The 17,757-nt window shown below is 42.0% G+C and overlaps 1 protein-coding gene across 1 annotated transcript; it reads left to right on the top strand.

The window, feature by feature from the left end:
- Positions 1-3,002: 3,002 nt before the first annotated feature.
- On the top strand, positions 3,003-17,060 carry ldhba (lactate dehydrogenase Ba). Its single transcript, XM_088366829.1, has 8 exons — positions 3,003-3,164; positions 8,345-8,480; positions 9,169-9,286; positions 9,358-9,531; positions 10,551-10,724; positions 10,857-10,974; positions 13,340-13,463; positions 16,416-17,060. The coding sequence occupies exons 2-8, from the start codon at positions 8,352-8,354 to the stop codon at positions 16,581-16,583; spliced, it is 1,005 nt and encodes a 334-aa protein (XP_088222955.1). The 5' UTR covers positions 3,003-3,164; positions 8,345-8,351; the 3' UTR covers positions 16,584-17,060.
- The last annotated feature ends 697 nt before the right edge of the window (positions 17,061-17,757 follow it).

The following is a 17,757-nucleotide window of genomic DNA, read 5'->3' as shown; positions in this document are numbered from 1 at the left end:
TATTATATATTTTTCCTCACGTTTGTTCTGTCTTTTGTTTTTGAAACAGACAATATAAAGTTTGGACTTGAAGTTGTTTACATCCGGCTTTTAGCATAGATTATTATAAACAAACCCCAGCTATTCTTATACAATTTTTTTATTCATATTTAAAGATAATTTATTGATGTCGAATCAGATTTTCCATGTTGTCTTTTTTTAAATAATTCTGTTGAACCACAATTCAAAATCAGTGCTTGATTTTCTTTAGTTCATTTTAATTTAGAAAACATTTATTTTTAGTATTATTGTGATTTTATGTTTGTTTTTGTATCAATTTATTCTTTCATTCCCTGACAACAATTTTGTCCCTGTGTGTATGTGAACATAGAGGACATTTCAAAACCAGTGAATAAAATAATCCCGTGAGGCATTCCATGATTGTGTGGTTATGTAATAGCACGACAGCCCCGCCTCCTTCCAAGTCTAACCCCCCACCCATCCCCTCTCGCTCTCACTCTTTGCATGGTTCAAATGCAACCAAACATCCACACAAAAGCTTCTGATGAAGCCTTTAAGAGATGAGCTCCCTCTAATCCCATTGGATAGAGAGGGAAGCGCTACCTTGGCGTCCTATTGGGTAGAGCCGCCATCATGGTGTGACGTGTGCAGCCTCAGCAGGGGGTGCAGGGTACAACATGTTCTCAACACATGGATGACACCAATGATGCAATGCGCATTGAAGGGAGGATACGAAATATACTTCATCTTAATTTTTCATCAGGGTTTGTTCAAGGTTGCAAACGGTCACAAAGACCCTCTGTCAGTGTTTGGCCAGAGTTTTATGGGAGATTTACGAATTACAGTCTATTACAGTTCACCGGGCTATCCTGCATATAGAAAAAAAACTTTGAAGAAAAAAAATCTGTGAATACGTGACTGAGGGTGTCGACACCAAGTATTGGTATCAGTTCATTCAAGGTAGCAGCGACTGAATAAAGCTACTGATACCAGCCACCAATAGTTAAGGGGACAATAAAGCGGGCCCAACATTGGCACTTATTTGATAGGCCTGTATTAAAAACTGATGTCAATACTACGATTCCCCCCCAAAAAAAGAATTCAGAAGTAATTTAACAGTATTTTTGGGCGGAGTCTGCTTGATTGACACATCACCCTGACTATGCCAGAGAAGGAAGCAAAGACTGTTACTATTATTTTCTGGTTTGCTTATTATGCTTAGTCCATGTCCTGTTGTTTTAAGATACAGTATTTTTTTAATGTTCAAGGCAGCAAAGATGCCTAATACATGCATTGTGGGTATAGCAACATGCCAAAAGTACGAATCAACATACGTGTACTCCCAAAGAATAAAAATATTAAGCTCGCTGCTCAGCAAGGAGGCTTGCCGTTTGCCGTGTTCCAATTAAATTTGGGATAAATAACTGCAAGACAACCCCTGGAGGTTGGCTTGTTGGAAAGATTTGACGGCACCAGACTTCCACAGCAAGGGGGCCGACCCTTCAACTGAGTGTCGCCGTTTAAAGCGCCTCCTTTTCGGATAAGCGGAGGTGGTACGTAGACGTCAGGGGAAATGTCAGTCAATTGAACCCATACCAATTTCAATTGAAAATATAACAACGTATAAACAATTCATCTTACATAAAGCCTCTCTTATAAAAAGTCATCGGGCAGTAGGCGGGGGACACCCTGAACTGGTTGCCAACCAATCACAGGGCACACAGAGACGAACAACCACTCGCATTCACACCTAGGGGCAATTTGGAGTGCTCAATTGGCCTACCAAGCATGTTTTTAGGATGTGGGAGGAAACCGGTGTGCCCGGAGAAAACCCACGCGGGCACGGGGAGAACATGCAAACTCCACACGGGGGGGGGGGGGGGGGGGTGCAATCAACCCACACCCTCCTAATTGTGAGGTGGACGTGCTAAACTGTGATTTCCAATGGGAAAATTGTGAAAATCCTTCCGTTACGTCATCAACCAAGACATGGAGGGGAGGGGTGCGTGCCTATATTCCTAATTAGAAGTGGGCGTTTTTAAAGGCATTAGCTGTTTCATTATTTCTGCAAAATGAATTGATAAACTAGAACATGCTACCTTTTTTCATTTTCCTGATAAAAAAAAAAAAAACAAACTGGGCTAGTTAATAAAAAAATTGTCAGTTTTGTGTGTCTTTAAGCATGTTTCCGTTGTTTACGCAACTTTGCTTGTAAAGAGCGTCCAAACTGGAAATATTGTTTTTGTCTCTCGCACGCACGCACACACACACACACACACACACACACACACACACACACACACACACACACACACACACACACACACACACACACACACACACATCGTCATATGCGGGAATCGAACTCACGGCGTCGGCACACAAGACAGGCAAGTGTACCCCTACAACATAGGTGTCAAACTCAAAGCCCGGGGGCCAGCTACGGCCCACCAAATCATTTTATGAGGTCAACGAAGAGAAATTGTGCTTCGACTACATGTGTCAACACTGAAATTACAAATTGTCTTCACTTATAAAAAATAGAAAAATTGCTATTTTTTTTAGCATTCATCTTTTTAAAATATTGAAACAGTTTTCACTAGTTTCTGATTTCAAAATTAGTTACTTATCAGTTTATTGTGTCGCCTATACTGTATATATACTATAAGGTGTTGAAAGTCATAATGGCCCTCCAAAGGAAACTATAACTACGATACGGCCCGCGACAAAAATGAGTTGGACACCCCTGCCCTACACCATCAGCGCCTCCCAACTGCAAAGGAATTAGTCGCGATCCGTAAAGAGGAAGTGACGTCCTGGGATTTTGTTCAAAGAGCTCATTGGAATACTCCAAATATTTCAGAGGTGCTAATGGCTTGCTCAGTAATCCCTACAAGTGACAATACGATTTTGTCTCAACTATTTACCAGAGGAGACAATGCCACGCTGTCTGCCTTGGAAAAAAAGAGTCTGAATACCGTCACGTCGGACGGACACCTCTTGCGCACGATCTCCCATATTGGCATCCTCCCAGCACCCGCCCCCCCCTCCTCCTCCTCCTGCTCCTGCTCCTCAGCCCGTAATAGTTCCCCGCCAGCCTCCTCTCACACGACACCTGCTTGAGACAAGGTCCGAATAACGGATTTAAAAACCGCTAATAAAATGTAAGTCGCCTTATTATATGATATTAGAATGTTCGACGCGACGTGTGCGCGACGCCTCACCAGCATTTGTGTTGAAATGTGCTGCTAAATTACACATCACATAATCTGAGCACACGCGTATAAAAGGCTCGTTTGTGATGTTTTGATTACGATGCGTTCTCTCACTGCTCGTATTTCGATTATTTGGACAAAAATCATGTATGAGTCGTACAGTAACCCCCTATAATGCATAGTAATGCAAATCGAGGGGGAACGGCACGCATTCATGTCAAATTTGCATAATGGCAGCCCTCATGTATAATTAAGATCAGTGGTATTTGAACATCAAACATGTAATATTAAAAGGTTTCGTTTCCATTGCTTTATTGCCAATGTGTCCTTGCAAGGTCCTAATCCAATGTAGTTGTGTGCCAAGTGTCCCCATTTTGTGACCAACACAGGCATGTGACCTTGATAACATAGTTGGACAGTGTAATTTACTGGCATATAAATGCTATTTACATAATTTACGTGATCCGTGTAATTTACTGGCCCATAAATGGTATTTGCATAATATACTTCTTTTTTGAGTAAATTTGCTTCAAAACCCATTTGGACATTAAATGTTTTGGACATTGTGCCTCCGCCTTTCGCCTGAAGTCTGTTTAATTAGGATGCAGCCGCCTTAAACTAACCCCAAACAAGTAAAGAAACATTAGAAAATGAATGGAACCGATTTAGAAAGCGACAATAATTTGACTTTCAGTCTTTGAAGTGTTGTCGCAGAGTCATATCATCATAGGCGGTCACTCAGGGTCGAGTATGACTGTTCTCCTTCTTGGTCCTTGTGGGCAAAGAGGCCGATCCGAGAGCCACATACTTTTGTGCAGTGTGGACAGGGATAGGCAGCAAGGGTCGTGGGTCTCGGTGGAATCTTTTTGGTGGAGCCGCGCTACGTCTGCGTTTGTCTTCCACAGCATTGTGGAGATCGTCATTGTATTGTGCGGCTCCATCTCAGACAAGTTGTCTCCAGGGCACTTTGTTGGTTGCTGTGGCCTCCTAGGTATTAGGGTCTATGTGGCACTTCTTGATATTTGCTTTGATGTTGCCCTTAAACCTTTGCCCGCCTGGGGCACGTTGTCCTGTAAAAAGTTGAGAGTATAGGACTTGTTTTGGGAGGTGAGAATTGGGCATGCAGACCACATGGCCAGTCCATTGGAGTTGGTGGTGGGCGATGATGGCAGTGAAGGTGGGGATGTTGACCTGTTGTGAAATATCTGTGTTTGAGAGTTATCGTTCGTTCTTATTCGGGCTGCTGGTCACCAAAGAATTTTTGCAGCATCTCATTGCATGTGTAAGTAAAATACAGTCAAACCTCGGTTTTCGACCACAATCCGTTCCAGAAGGCGGTCAGAGAAGTGAATTCCGAATGTATTTTTCCCATTACAAATAATGGAAAAAATATTAATCCGTTCCAAGACAAAACCCTTTTTAAAGCATTTTTTTCATTTGCGCATTTTGTCTGATCGCGCAACTGCAGCGCACCGCCGAGCGTGCAACCATAGCGCGCCGCCGACCGCGCAACTGCACCGCGCTGGTTGCATTATTATGACAGAGCCGTCGCTGAAATTTAGAAGATATTTTTAAAGTCCTGATGTACTTTCCAAATTTAAGTGGACCTCAGTGCGCAGAAAGCTTAATTTTGTCCGATCGCGCAACCGCAGCGGCCCGGGTCCTCACTGTAGCATTGCTTTAAGAGCGTCTTTGTGTTTTAGGATGGCTTTACTGCTCCCACTTGCTTTCTTTTGAGGCATGATTAGGGGTTAATCAGTGACGTGCGGTGAGGGTTGGGGTTGGTGAGGCACTGACTCAGAGTCAGATTTACAAACGTACTGTATGACGCTAAGGCACCGACGCACAGTCAGATTTACAAACATACATGGTTGTTATCTCATTCTTGATTAAATTTAATAACATTTTAAACACACCACTGTACATTTAAACACACCACTGCAGTATTCTTACCTTTACTTGTAAATGAAGTCTTTTTTAGAGTACCAATCCTTTTGAAACGAACGTGTTGTAGTCCGTCCCGGGAGGCCCGTAGTTTGAATGAATCCTCGCAAATCTGGAGTTGGTCTTCCCTTACTTATGATTTCTTGCTTTGACTGAAAGTCAAGTTTTGAAAAATTTCTTATCTTCGAGATTATATCCTCCATTTTCAGGGAAAATAAAGCCAAATAGCAACGCGTTAGCACCGAATGTTGTTGGTTGTTTTTCTTTTCTTTTTTTTCTTCTTAATTTACTCTCGCATTTACTCGTGTCGCGAACTATTAGCCGCAGGCTCACTGTCACCCCATCTTTGAGGCAAAAGTACTGGCTGCCTCAAGGCCCGTATTTTCCCGCTGACTGCAAGCACGCGTCGTTTGCACGCGCTCAGTACAGGAAAATACCCAGAGAGAATGCTAACAAATGTTATCTATTTTTGCACACCTAGTAGTACATTGCAGCTCTGCATATTGACAATAATAATATTGACAATAAAACTGTCAAACACCAACATTTGTCTGTTAGAAATTTGCTGTGACAGAGATTGGGCAGAATTTTGAATTTTGATACCTTTGAGCAAACCTGCGAGTATGTTCTAGCCTACTTACAAGTAGTTTTGCTATTAGGTATCATAGCACATGCGTTCAAGCTTAGCATAAGTCCCAAGTCTACAAAGACTTTTTTTGTAATAAAAAGTCTAAAAAGTTGCCTTTATAGTTGTAATAAAAGGAAACTGTATTCTTAAATGTAACTGTAAAAACGCACTTCCAATTTGTCAGTCAAAAAAACAACAACAATCCTCTCAGGTTAATTCAAATCAATTGAGTTCTTTATCCGCTTTGCTTTGGTAAAACCCCCTTAATGAAAACACTTTTACATAACAGGTGCAAAAGTGTGAATTTTTGTGTGCAAGCTCACACTGTTAGGAGGCAAATGGCAGCTGCAGGCAAGCTGACTTTTTGTCTTTCGTTTGTGGTTGCTCATTATCCTGACAAGCTAATCCCAGTGGGAAAATGACGTTTTTTCTGTAGCAAAGCAAATATTCTATAAAAACAGGTGAAATTATTTTCTCATTAAAAAAGACAATTAGGTAAAGTTCTTTCAGTACTGTCTCCCCAAAGAGTTCATTTTGTTACAAAACATTGAATCATTGGAACTTTTTACTAGCATAGCCTGTTATATCACCAGTTATATTTCCCATAATGCATTGCATGGCGCAATACTTTGATCTGGAAAGTTTTATATGTGTTACCAGGAGTTGAATGTGTGTCAAATTTAAACATTAACATTTATATAACTTTTTTTCCCCAACAATCTGTGACTCTTAAGTTGTGTGTGAAATAGCGACATCTAGGTCAATTCCATTATTCATCACACATCATACTTAGACATAGGTTAAATACCTATGTGCGAATATGAAACCCTGATTATATGTCATTTTTTTAAAAAACTTTCTGACTGTAAATTAGTTTACTACATTGTGACGCTGATTTGAATCCAACTAATTGTTCACATACACAATTTTTTTAGACAGATTAAATACCGTATTTGCCGGTGTATAGGTCGACTTGGTGTATAAGTCGACCCCCTAGAATTCGACGGAAATTTACGATTTTATGATATATCCTTTGTATAAGTCGAGCTCAATTGTTGCATTATATTAAACTTCAAAATTCAATCAGAAATATGCGAAATTTATTGACGAAATGTGTTCAAATTCCGGGAGGCCGTGCGCATGCGCAGTGGCCGGAAATAACTCCAGCCGAGCGGATCGGCTGTTTATAAGCACCGCGGAGGAGATCGCGGAGCCTCATTCGACTTCCAGCGGCCGGCGAGCTCGCGCACGCCGCCCGGCACCAACGGGAGGCCGGAAATAGCTCCAAGCCGAGCGGATCGGCACTTTATAAGCACCGCGGAGGAGATCGCGGAGCCTCATTCGACTCCCAGCGGCCAGCGCACTCGCGCACGCCGCCCGGCACATCCGGGAGGCCGTGCGCACGCGCCAACTGGCCGAAAATAGCCCCCGCCAAGCGGATCGGCTGTTTATAAGCACCGCGGAGGAGATCGCGGAGCCTCATTCGACTTCCAGCGGCCGGCGAGCTCGCGCACCCGCCCGGCACATCCGGGAGGCCGTGCGCACGCGCCAAGTGGCCGAAAATAGCCCCCGCCGAGCGGATCGGCTGTTTATAAGCACCGCGGAGGAGATCGCGGAGCCTCATTCGACTTCCAGCGGCCGGCGAGCTCGCGCACCCGCCCGGCACATCCGGGAGGCCGTGCACACGCGCCAAGTGGCCGAAAATAGCCCCCGCCGAGCGGATCGGCTGTTTATAAGCACCGCGGAGGAGATCGCGGAGCCTCATTCGACTTCCAGCGGCCGGCGAGCTCGCGCACCCGCCCGGCACATCCGGGAGGCCGTGCACACGCGCCAAGTGGCCGAAAATAGCCCCCGCCGAGCGGATCGGCTGTTTATAAGCACCGCGGAGGAGATCGCGGAGCCTCATTCGACTTCCAGCGGCCGGCGAGCTCGCGCACCCGCCCGGCACATCCGGGAGGCCGTGCGCACGCGCCAAGTGGCCGAAAATAGCCCCCGCCGAGCGGATCGGCTGTTTATAAGCACCGCGGAGGAGATCGCGGAGCCTCATTCGACTTCCAGCGGCCGGCGAGCTTGCGCACCCGCCCGGCACATCCGGGAGGCCGTGCGCACGCGCCAAGTGGCCGAAAATAGCCCCCGCCGAGCGGATCGGCTGTTTATAAGCACCGCGGAGGAGATCGCGGAGCCTCATTCAACTTCCAGCGGGCCGCGCACTCGCGCACGCCGCCCGGTTCAAATTTTCTAAGTGCAACGCACAATGAGAGGCATCAGAAACGGCCTTGGTTACCATCACATTTGAAGCGATGAATACGAAGTTAAATTTTATGACTCGGTGTATAAGTCGAGGTCGATTTTTTTCGGTCGATTTTGGATCGAAAAAGGTCGACCAATACACCGGCAAATACGGTACTTAACTACCTAGGCAAATAAAAACACTGCTATAGCGGTTGCTGCTAACCAAAACAGCAGCACCAGCACAACAGAAATTTCCAGAAAGATATTTACTAAAAGTCTCCAAATATAATGACAACATTGACTCATTTCCGGGCCTTGTCTGCAGCTCCAATATGTCGTCGGTGCTGCAGAAACTCATCAGCCCTCTGCCGGGTAGCTCTCCAGAGCCTCCCAGGAACAAAGTGACGGTGGTTGGGGTGGGCCAGGTGGGCATGGCCTGCGCCGTCAGCATCCTCCTGCGGGTAAGACTCGAAGCATCAACAGCACTGTGACAGTTTACGCCCGCAGCAAATTAAAATGTAAGAAAATATAAAGTTGGTATTAACATTACAGCGACAAAGCCATATAAAAAACTCATAGACATCAATTTTACTTAAGAATGAGCAAGTACCAATACCAGGTACTGATATCAGACCGATATTGGCCTTAGAGTACTTTCAAGGTATCGGGTACTCATGAAGGCTTCCATCCATCCTAATGGCAAAAACATCTGACATTGAGTAGGTCCACAAATCTTTGTGCATCAAAAAAAGAAAGGTCTTTGTTTACAATTACATTTGTTATCATGTGAATCAAAATGTTATGTATCTGAAGGACTAGTGCTGTTGGTAATCTTGTTATTTTACCAAGTACCGCACATAATCACATTTTTGCAGTATTTTGTTACTGCAATTGTAAGTGAGTTTGAATTATTTAGAAATTCTTGTTATTATCACACAGCTCTTTCACATCAGAAGTGGCTGGCGGACCATTGATAGGGAGGGTTGTGCCACAATGGGAGTGGTCATAAATCCAGCCAATCAAAGTGCCTCATTTTATTCACCTCCATATATCATATGCCCCCTATAGCATTACCACCCAGTGGAATATTTAAAAAAACATCTATCAATTGAATATGGGGTATGACGATTCTTGTATTTACTTTGCAAGGATCTGTGCGATGAGCTGGCTCTTGTGGATGTGATGGAGGATCGCCTGAAAGGAGAGGCGATGGATCTTCAGCACGGCAGCCTTTTCCTTAAGACCTCCAAAATAGTTGCAGACAAAGGTCACAATGCATTTCTCTCACAATCTACCTCGTTACACGTCATTGCAAAGGCTCTCATTCTCTTCCTCCAGACTATGCAGTGACTGCCAACTCTCGCTTGGTGGTGGTGACTGCCGGAGTCCGCCAGCAGGAGGGCGAGAGCCGCCTCAATTTGGTACAGAGGAACGTAAATGTCTTCAAGTCCATCATCCCTCAGATAATGAAGCACAGCCCCCAGTGCACTCTCATCGTTGTCTCCAATCCTGGTAAATGGAACACAGCTAGATGTGATTCGCAGTCTTCTTAGGAATGGGGTGAATGCTGCAAGCATTCACACACACCATTTTATTCTACTTACTTTTTTGACAGGCTTCCACTTTTAAAGTTAAAGTTAAAAAGTTAAAGTCCCAATGATCGTCACACACACATCTGGGTGTGGTGAAATTTGTCCTCTGCATTTAACCCATTCTCCTTTGTGATTTTGATCCATCCCCTGGGGAGAGAGGGGAGCAGTGAGCAACAGCGGTGCCGCGCTCGGGAATCATTTGGTGATCTAACCCCCCCAATTCCAACCCTTGATGCTGAGTGCCAAGCAGGGAGGCAATGGGTCCCATTTTTATAGTCTTTGGAAAGACCCGGCCGGGGTTTGAACCCACAACCATTCCAGTCTCAGGACGGACACTCTACCACGAGGCCACTGAGCATTTCTGGACCGATTCTTCCCATTCCAACTTCGACATTTTCAAAGAATTACCACCATGCGAGCTATTACTTTTCACATTTAAATCATGTAAAATGTTCCAACAATTTCACATATGTCGCCAAGAAATTTCCCATTCATTTCCAATGACACGTTCAACATAACCCATTCACATCATTTCCATTCAAAATTCAAAATGTTCTGGTCATTCAGTTTACCTTGGGAAGGATTTTCAACATAATGAATGTTCCTACATGCCACATTATTCACCAGTACAACAGCAGTCCGTATCATTCCATATTTTTAAATAATGTTCCTTCCATGTTTCTCACCAACATATCCCACATTTACCACCAATATCATTTCACATCATTCAACTTTATTCCATATCATTTAGTGTCATTCCACATTTCCACCAAAATAATGTCTTTGAACTGCAGTCAAGCCGTATGTTGATATCTATCGTAACGTCGAACCTGAATATAGTTGAAACATTAGTAACAATTCCAATTTGTGTCACCTCAACAGCATTCCACTTCTATCTGCTTACTTGTCATTGTTTGATTCTAATAAACCCGTTCACAGTGGACATACTCACCTATGTGACCTGGAAGCTCAGCGGCCTGCCCAAACACCGCGTGATCGGCAGCGGCACCAACCTGGACTCTGCCCGCTTTCGCTTCATGATGGCCGAACGCCTCGGCATCCATGCTAGTTCCTTCAATGGCTGGGTGCTGGGTGAGCATGGAGACACCAGTGGTGAGTGCCCATAAAGGACACAACGTTTAACATTTCTTAAAATATTTTTGAAATGTGGACTCAACAGACCCACAGCACACTTTTCTCAGATGACCTCGGACCTAAAGAAGTATTGCGGTTTTACTTTTTCAGTGCCTGTGTGGAGTGGTGCAAATGTTGCCGGGGTCAATTTGCAGAAGCTGAATCCTGACATTGGCAGTGAAGGTGATAAAGAACAGTGGAAGGCCACACATAAAGCTGTGGTGGACAGGTACGCTGTGTGAACGTGAAATGCATAACTTTGAAATGACTTCTTGAACCCATCAAGTCTTTGCTGCTAACCCAGTTGCGAACCAAAACATCAACACCTACATAAGCACTTTATTCTTTTTCTTTAATTGTATTTTGCTATTTTAGGACAATATCGTTGGTCACCACCGCCTTAATTTTTTTGGTGTTGAACAAATGAAATGCAATTGTGCAAAAGTGACATACATTTTTTTTGTTTTGTGGTATTTTCTTATATGGCATTTCCTGGTACTGGCTTAGCATTCCATGAATGTAGTTTTATGATCTAATAATACTATTACTATAAAGTTTAAAGCCTTGTGTGATGCTCACACATTCCTGAATTTCAACATGCACCTGTTACGGTTATTCCAATAATAGGCAAAATCTTTCCCCTCACTGTTGAGGCGGCAAATTATAATTAACATCTCTGTACTGGATGTGTTTATCATGCAAAAGGATCAGTTCTGCCCTCTTATGGCCCCTCCTCATCCTGGCAAGAATTTTCTGTGGTTCATTCTCAGTAAAAGGTACCACTGAGTTATGGTAAATACATTTTAGACTGTAAACTGTACTCACAGTTGACAATAACTTTGACGAGTAAAATCAAGCAAAGAACATTCTGACTAAATTTCCTTGATGCATTATGTGAAAATTTTATACTTTTAAAATCAATGATTCCTTGTTTATTATTTTTTTCAAGGCTTGCTCCTCGCAGTGTCTGTGTGCTAACTGTTTTTTTTTTCCATGACAAATCTTAACACTAGAGGATAGTATTAGTTTACCTGTGTACGCTTGTTTCTGTCATAGGATGGCAATTGAGTGATCGGAGTGAATGTTCTGAACTCCTGTTTCCATACAGATTTCATATTGATGAACAGAAAACGAGAAGAAATGACGAGCATACTCATTATACAGTAATCCCTCGTTTATCGCGGATAATTGATTCCAAAAACCACCCGCGATAAGTGAAATCTGCGAAGTACGGTCACCAACAAGAAGTACTGGGCAGGCTAACGAGTTAGCGGAAAGATGCTAATTCGCGATCGTGCTAACACGTGAAAACGGACTTCTAAAGGAATGTAAACAAACATTTGGAGCAATACTACATAGTCCTAAAGATTAGACACCTTTCATCAATTTAGAAGTTTTATTTTGACTTTTAAAACGTTTTTTAATTTGGAAAATAAATTCGCGATGTAGTGATGCTGCGATAAACGAAACGCGAAGTAGCGAAGGATCATTGTATAATATAATACTATATTTGTAAAATCATAAATATATTTTTTGATAAAGCTGTATATAATATCTTCTACTCACTGTAATTTTTATCCAACTACTGCGGTTAGAAAGCAAAGAGTCAATAAACAATCCGATTATGTTCACAGTCAGTCAATACATTTATTGATTGTTTGTGATGTCACTGTCTCTGTGGGGAAAGTAGAGTGCTTCTGACATTCGAGGCCAAATGGTGATGACAGGTTTTTAGTACAAATGGTCCCGTGGGGTTTTCTGACAGGTTTAATGTGGTAGGTAATTAGAGCTAGGCATTAAACACTTGTGCAATTATAAACACTTAGCGGTAATGGTTTTGCTTTGCTTTGAAAATTACAGTCAAACCTCGGTTTTCGAACGTCCCAGTTCTCGAACAAATCGGAATTCGAATAAAAAAAAGAGATTTTTTTGGCTCGGTTGTCGAATAAATTTTGGAGGTCGAACCTCACGAGATGAGCCGAAAGGACCCGAGAAAACCCGACCGCGCGGCCCGGATGCCGACTTACTCCGTTATTGTATTTTCGTTACTTGGAGGATTGTATTAACCCCTAATCATGCCTCCAAAGAAAGCAAGTGGGAGCAGTATCCTAAAACACAAAGACGCTCTTAAAGCAATGCGACAGTGAGCGCCCGGCGCGCTGCGGTTGCGCGATCGGACCAAATTAAGCTCCCTGCGAACTGAGGTCCACTTAAATTTTGGAAAGTACATCAGGACTTTAAAAATATTTTCTTAATTTCAACGAAGGCTCTGTCACAATAATGCGACCAGCGCGGTGCAGTTGCGTGGTCGGCAGCACGCTACGGTTGCGCGTTCGGCGGTGTGCTGCAGTTGCGCGATCAGACAAAAATGCACGAATGAAAAAATACTTTTAAAAATGCGTTTTTTTTTTGTCTTGGAACGGATTAAATTTTTTTCCATTATTTGTAATGGGAAAAATAGATTCGTAATTCAAACAATTCGCTTCTCGAACCGCCTTCTGGAACGGATTGTGGTCGAAAACCGAGGTTTGACTGTATTTTCATTTTATTGTGCATTGTTTAATGACAACATTACTTGCTACATTTTGTGCCAGTGCCTATGAGGTGATCAAGCTGAAGGGTTACACCAACTGGGCCATCGGTTTGAGCGTGGCAGACCTGACGGAGAGTATCGTCAAGAACATGAGTCGCGTTCATCCAATTTCCACCATGGTCAAGGTCAGTCTCACACACACGCAGACTCACAGTGTCCTTTGTAATTTTTGGAGTGTATTTTTGTCAAATGCGTCGTGGTGAAAATGAAAGAATCTTCTTTGAATGACCATGATTGAAGGAAGCTGTGACCACTCCCACAGTAGCGCAGACCTCCCGCAGGTCTGTCGACCTGCGCTTGTCTTGGAAATAACCAAAATAACTTGCCTCATCGCAAAGAAATGCCACATGCTGCACTGGATTTACAATTTTTTTTCTAGTCGTGGGACTTCATTTAAAAACCCTTAGAATAATTTATTCTCAAATACCTTTCGACCTTTCTCAACTTTATTAGTCTTGACAAGTACATACTAGATGCTTAAACCAAATGGATGTAGTCAGCATAAAATGGCTTCATATTATATTATATATATATATTATATTATATTTCCTATTTTTGAGAAAGATTGGAATAAATTATTTTATTTCAAATGTTGTGGTGTAATAAACAAAAATAGTTAAAAAAATAATTAAAACTAAAATTGAAAAACTAAAACAAAAATTGTAACCAAAATAAAATACAAATTGAAATCAATTTCAAAAGCTAAAGTTTTGACAGAATAAAATACAGCACATAAAACAGAAATTAACTGACACTATTTCATCTTAGATCTTAGGTTTATAAAAGTAACCATAATTATGGAAAAATGTTTTTGTCTTTCTCAATTCATGTCATACATGAGCTTTCCGTTATAATTTTAAATTCATTTATTTATTAACAGAAAGAAGGTCACTTGATAGAGAATCGAACGTTTTTACACAATAGTTAGTGACTTAAAAAAAACAAAATAGTAATCCATGTAGTTAGGAAAAAATACAATCTAATACTAAAACTAATAAAAACAGAACTTAAACCAAGCATTTTCAAGATGAAAACAACTTATAAAATTGCTCTCCAAAGTAATTACCGTATTTTCCGGACTGTACATCGCTCCGGAGTATAAGTCGCACCAGCCATAAAATGCCCCAAAAAGTGAAAAAAAAACATATAAGTCGCTCCGGAGTATAAGTCGCATTTTGGGGGGCAATTTAGTCGACAAAATCCCACACCAAAAACAGTCATGAACGAGCAACAACAGTCTAAACGATAGTAACAACAGGCTAAACGATAGGTATGCTAACGTGACAAACACAAACAAAGAGCTGAGAACGGGCCTGACGTAACATATAGAGTGACTAAGGACAACTATTACATGAATAACATGTTTATAAAACCATCGGTGTCACTCCAGTTCATTAAATAGCAACAACAGGCTAAACGATAGGTATGCTAACGTGACAAACACAAACAAAGAGCTGAGAACGGGCCTGACGTAACATATAGAGTGATTAAGGACAACTATTACATGAATAACATGTTTATAAAACCATCGGTGTCACTCCAATTCATTAAATCCATCGATCGTTCTTTGTCAACAATGGGTGCGCGCGGCTGAGGGCGCTTGCACCTCAAAATATTCCACAGGCTCATATAACGATAGATAAACTATATTTCAAATAACTATAATATAAGCCAATAATATTATCAAACCATCCGAGCACTTTAAATCCATTAAATCCATCGATCAAATTCCTCGTCCTTTGTCAACATCGCCGCGTGTGCACCCTGACGTCAGCCTCGTCTTTATTCCACGGATCTAGTATATAACTATATTGTAGCGTTAACAAAGTACAAGGATCGACGTGGGTTTGGTAAACGGCTCTTTATTAAACAAAACAAACTTCCAAGCGTGTGGCGGCGTGGACTTCCAGACACGAGAGCTCCATGGCATAGGACCGGGCGCGCGTAATGGCCATGTCCGAGCCCCATGCACCGTTCGCGGACAGCCACTCGGCCGAGCGCCGGCCCCCGACTCAGTAGAGTAGGACCGGGCGTGCGTAAAAGCCATAATAGTTTTTCAAACCTTCTTTGTCACTCGAAATCCTTAATTCCTTCAAACTCTTTGTCCTCTGTGTCACTTAGAAATTATCACTGCTAATGATGCCGGTAGTCCTTACGTGGGTACGTTTGTCCTTTATGTAAACAAGCGCCGTGCCGCGCCGTGCTACTGACGTCACTTGAAATAGTAATCCATTGGTACATCACGGTTCTCCAAACTTTCTTTCTGCTGCTTGATTACTGTTTTCAGCTGCATATTTTACGACTTGAAGTTTGTAACCTGCAAAATATGAGTTTCTTTTTGGTGCCATTTTTCTTAAGCCCACCCAGTTGATGAGTCACGGCCAACAGTGAAATTTAGAGCGCCATCATCCAGTTTCGTCTGAAAATATAATTTTTTTCAGATGTAGTTTTTTGTTTTGTTTATTTGGTTGTTTAAAGTCAAAGTCTGCTTTATTGTCGATTTTTTTTCATATACCAAGACACACAAAGAGATTGAAATTACATTCCCACTATCCCTCGGTGAGATAGTACACATATGCATACAAGCAACACAAAAAAAAACAAGAAGGCCCAAACAATGAATAAATAAGAGTGTTGAATAAATGATAAATAAACAAATAATAATAAATAATAATAAATATAAGAGGAGCAAAAATGGAGCAAGTGTACATACAGCAGACAGTGGACTTGGATATGGAGCTTTAAAGTGTTAATAGCTTTATTTGATGTTTTCTCTATTTTTCATGTTTTGAATATGTTAAAGATAAAGATATAAAAGCATGTGAAGTGATCAACTATACTAAAAATAACATGGGAAGTGGTCAACTATACTTGTAAGTAAGTGATGTCTTAATGATCAAGTAAAAATTTGTGAAAAAAAACATATATAAGCTCCTGAGTATAAGTCGCCCCCCCACCCAAACTTTGAAAAAAACGCGACTTATAGTCGGGAAATTACGGTAAATTGAAAAAAAAAATTATTTACTGTAACCTTGATCCAAATACTTTTAAAGCCAACTCCACATGTGTCTTCTTAGGGCATGTATGGCATCGGGGAGGAGGTCTTTCTGTCTCTGCCCTGCGTTCTGAATAGCAGCGGCGTGGGCAGCGTGGTCAACATGACCCTGACAGACGATGAAGTGGCTCAGCTGAAAAAGAGCGCTGACACTCTCTGGGGCATCCAGCGTGACCTCAAGGATGTTTGAGGGCCATGAGACCAACGCGATCCAGAGAGAAGCCCGTCATCATGCACAATCTCGTTTTATTAACTTCCTCTTGGTTCAAACCTTAGCATTATTTTAAAGCACAATGTGTTTTTAGATGGTGTCATGGAAGCTTTCCTTTCAAAACACAAGCACAACCTAAACTAGTAAAAAACATTTGATCAGGATAGTCGATCTCAGTGTACTTTAAGCACAACCAAACTGGGTCACGATTTTTCTGCTCTTTCCCTGGTGTCAAAGAATCACAACCCCAATGTCTAGATGAGAACCCAAAACTCAACATGTGCAATTTTCCTTGTATTTTTATTATCAAGCTAAAGTTCTAGAGACCATTTCGGTCTTTACAAAAGATTCTGAATGAGTGCCATAGAATCCTAAGCACATCGTCTTTTGAAGAATGGACTGCGTATCATATTCTGTAATCAAATCACTAAATAAATTACTTTAACCCATGGACAATGAGTGCTTTCTATATGATTTTTTTTACATTATTAAAATGACATTTATTTCAAATATAACATTTGTATTGAATGCCCGCTAGTGAGTTCAGTCAAGCTGTCACGACTCGTCCCCGATCATGTCCATATTGTCATAATTTCTGTTCGTGTGTCTGTGTACTCGCCCCTCCCCTCCTGTGTGCCCATGATCAGTGTGATCATTCTCACCTGCCTCTCATTACCTGTCTCGTATTTAAGCCCTGTCTGCGTATCACTTCCTTGTCGGATCATTATTAATGTCATTGTGGTAGATTGGATCGAGCACTCAGTGCTCGACTGTGTTTGTCAGTACTGGAGGTTCAGTGCAGAGATGGGGACTCGAGTCACTGTGACTTGGACTCGAGTCGACTCGAGTCGCTGTTTTGATGACTTGTGACGACTTGACAAAAATTAAAAAAAACTTGAGACTCGATTTGGAAGTTAAAGACTCGGGACTTGACTTGACTTGAGACACGATGACTTGAATGACGTCAGTGTTATTTAGTTTATGTTTTCAGTTTGAAAATAAAATTAATAATACATTTAAAAAAGTAATATCGATAACACGGTAGGAGCGCAGGCTGAGAATGGCGTCATGATTGGATCGCTACCCTGTCAATCAATCAGTCGTGCCCTCTCTACCTACCTAACGTGTTTATTGGAGAATCACGCCCCTTTAT

Source organism: Syngnathus floridae, chromosome 22 (genome assembly GCF_059516105.1).
Source record: "Syngnathus floridae isolate MCC-2025c chromosome 22, RoL_Sflo_1.0, whole genome shotgun sequence".
NCBI lineage: Eukaryota > Metazoa > Chordata > Actinopteri > Syngnathiformes > Syngnathidae > Syngnathus > Syngnathus floridae.
This window is presented reverse-complemented; position numbering and strand designations above follow the sequence as displayed.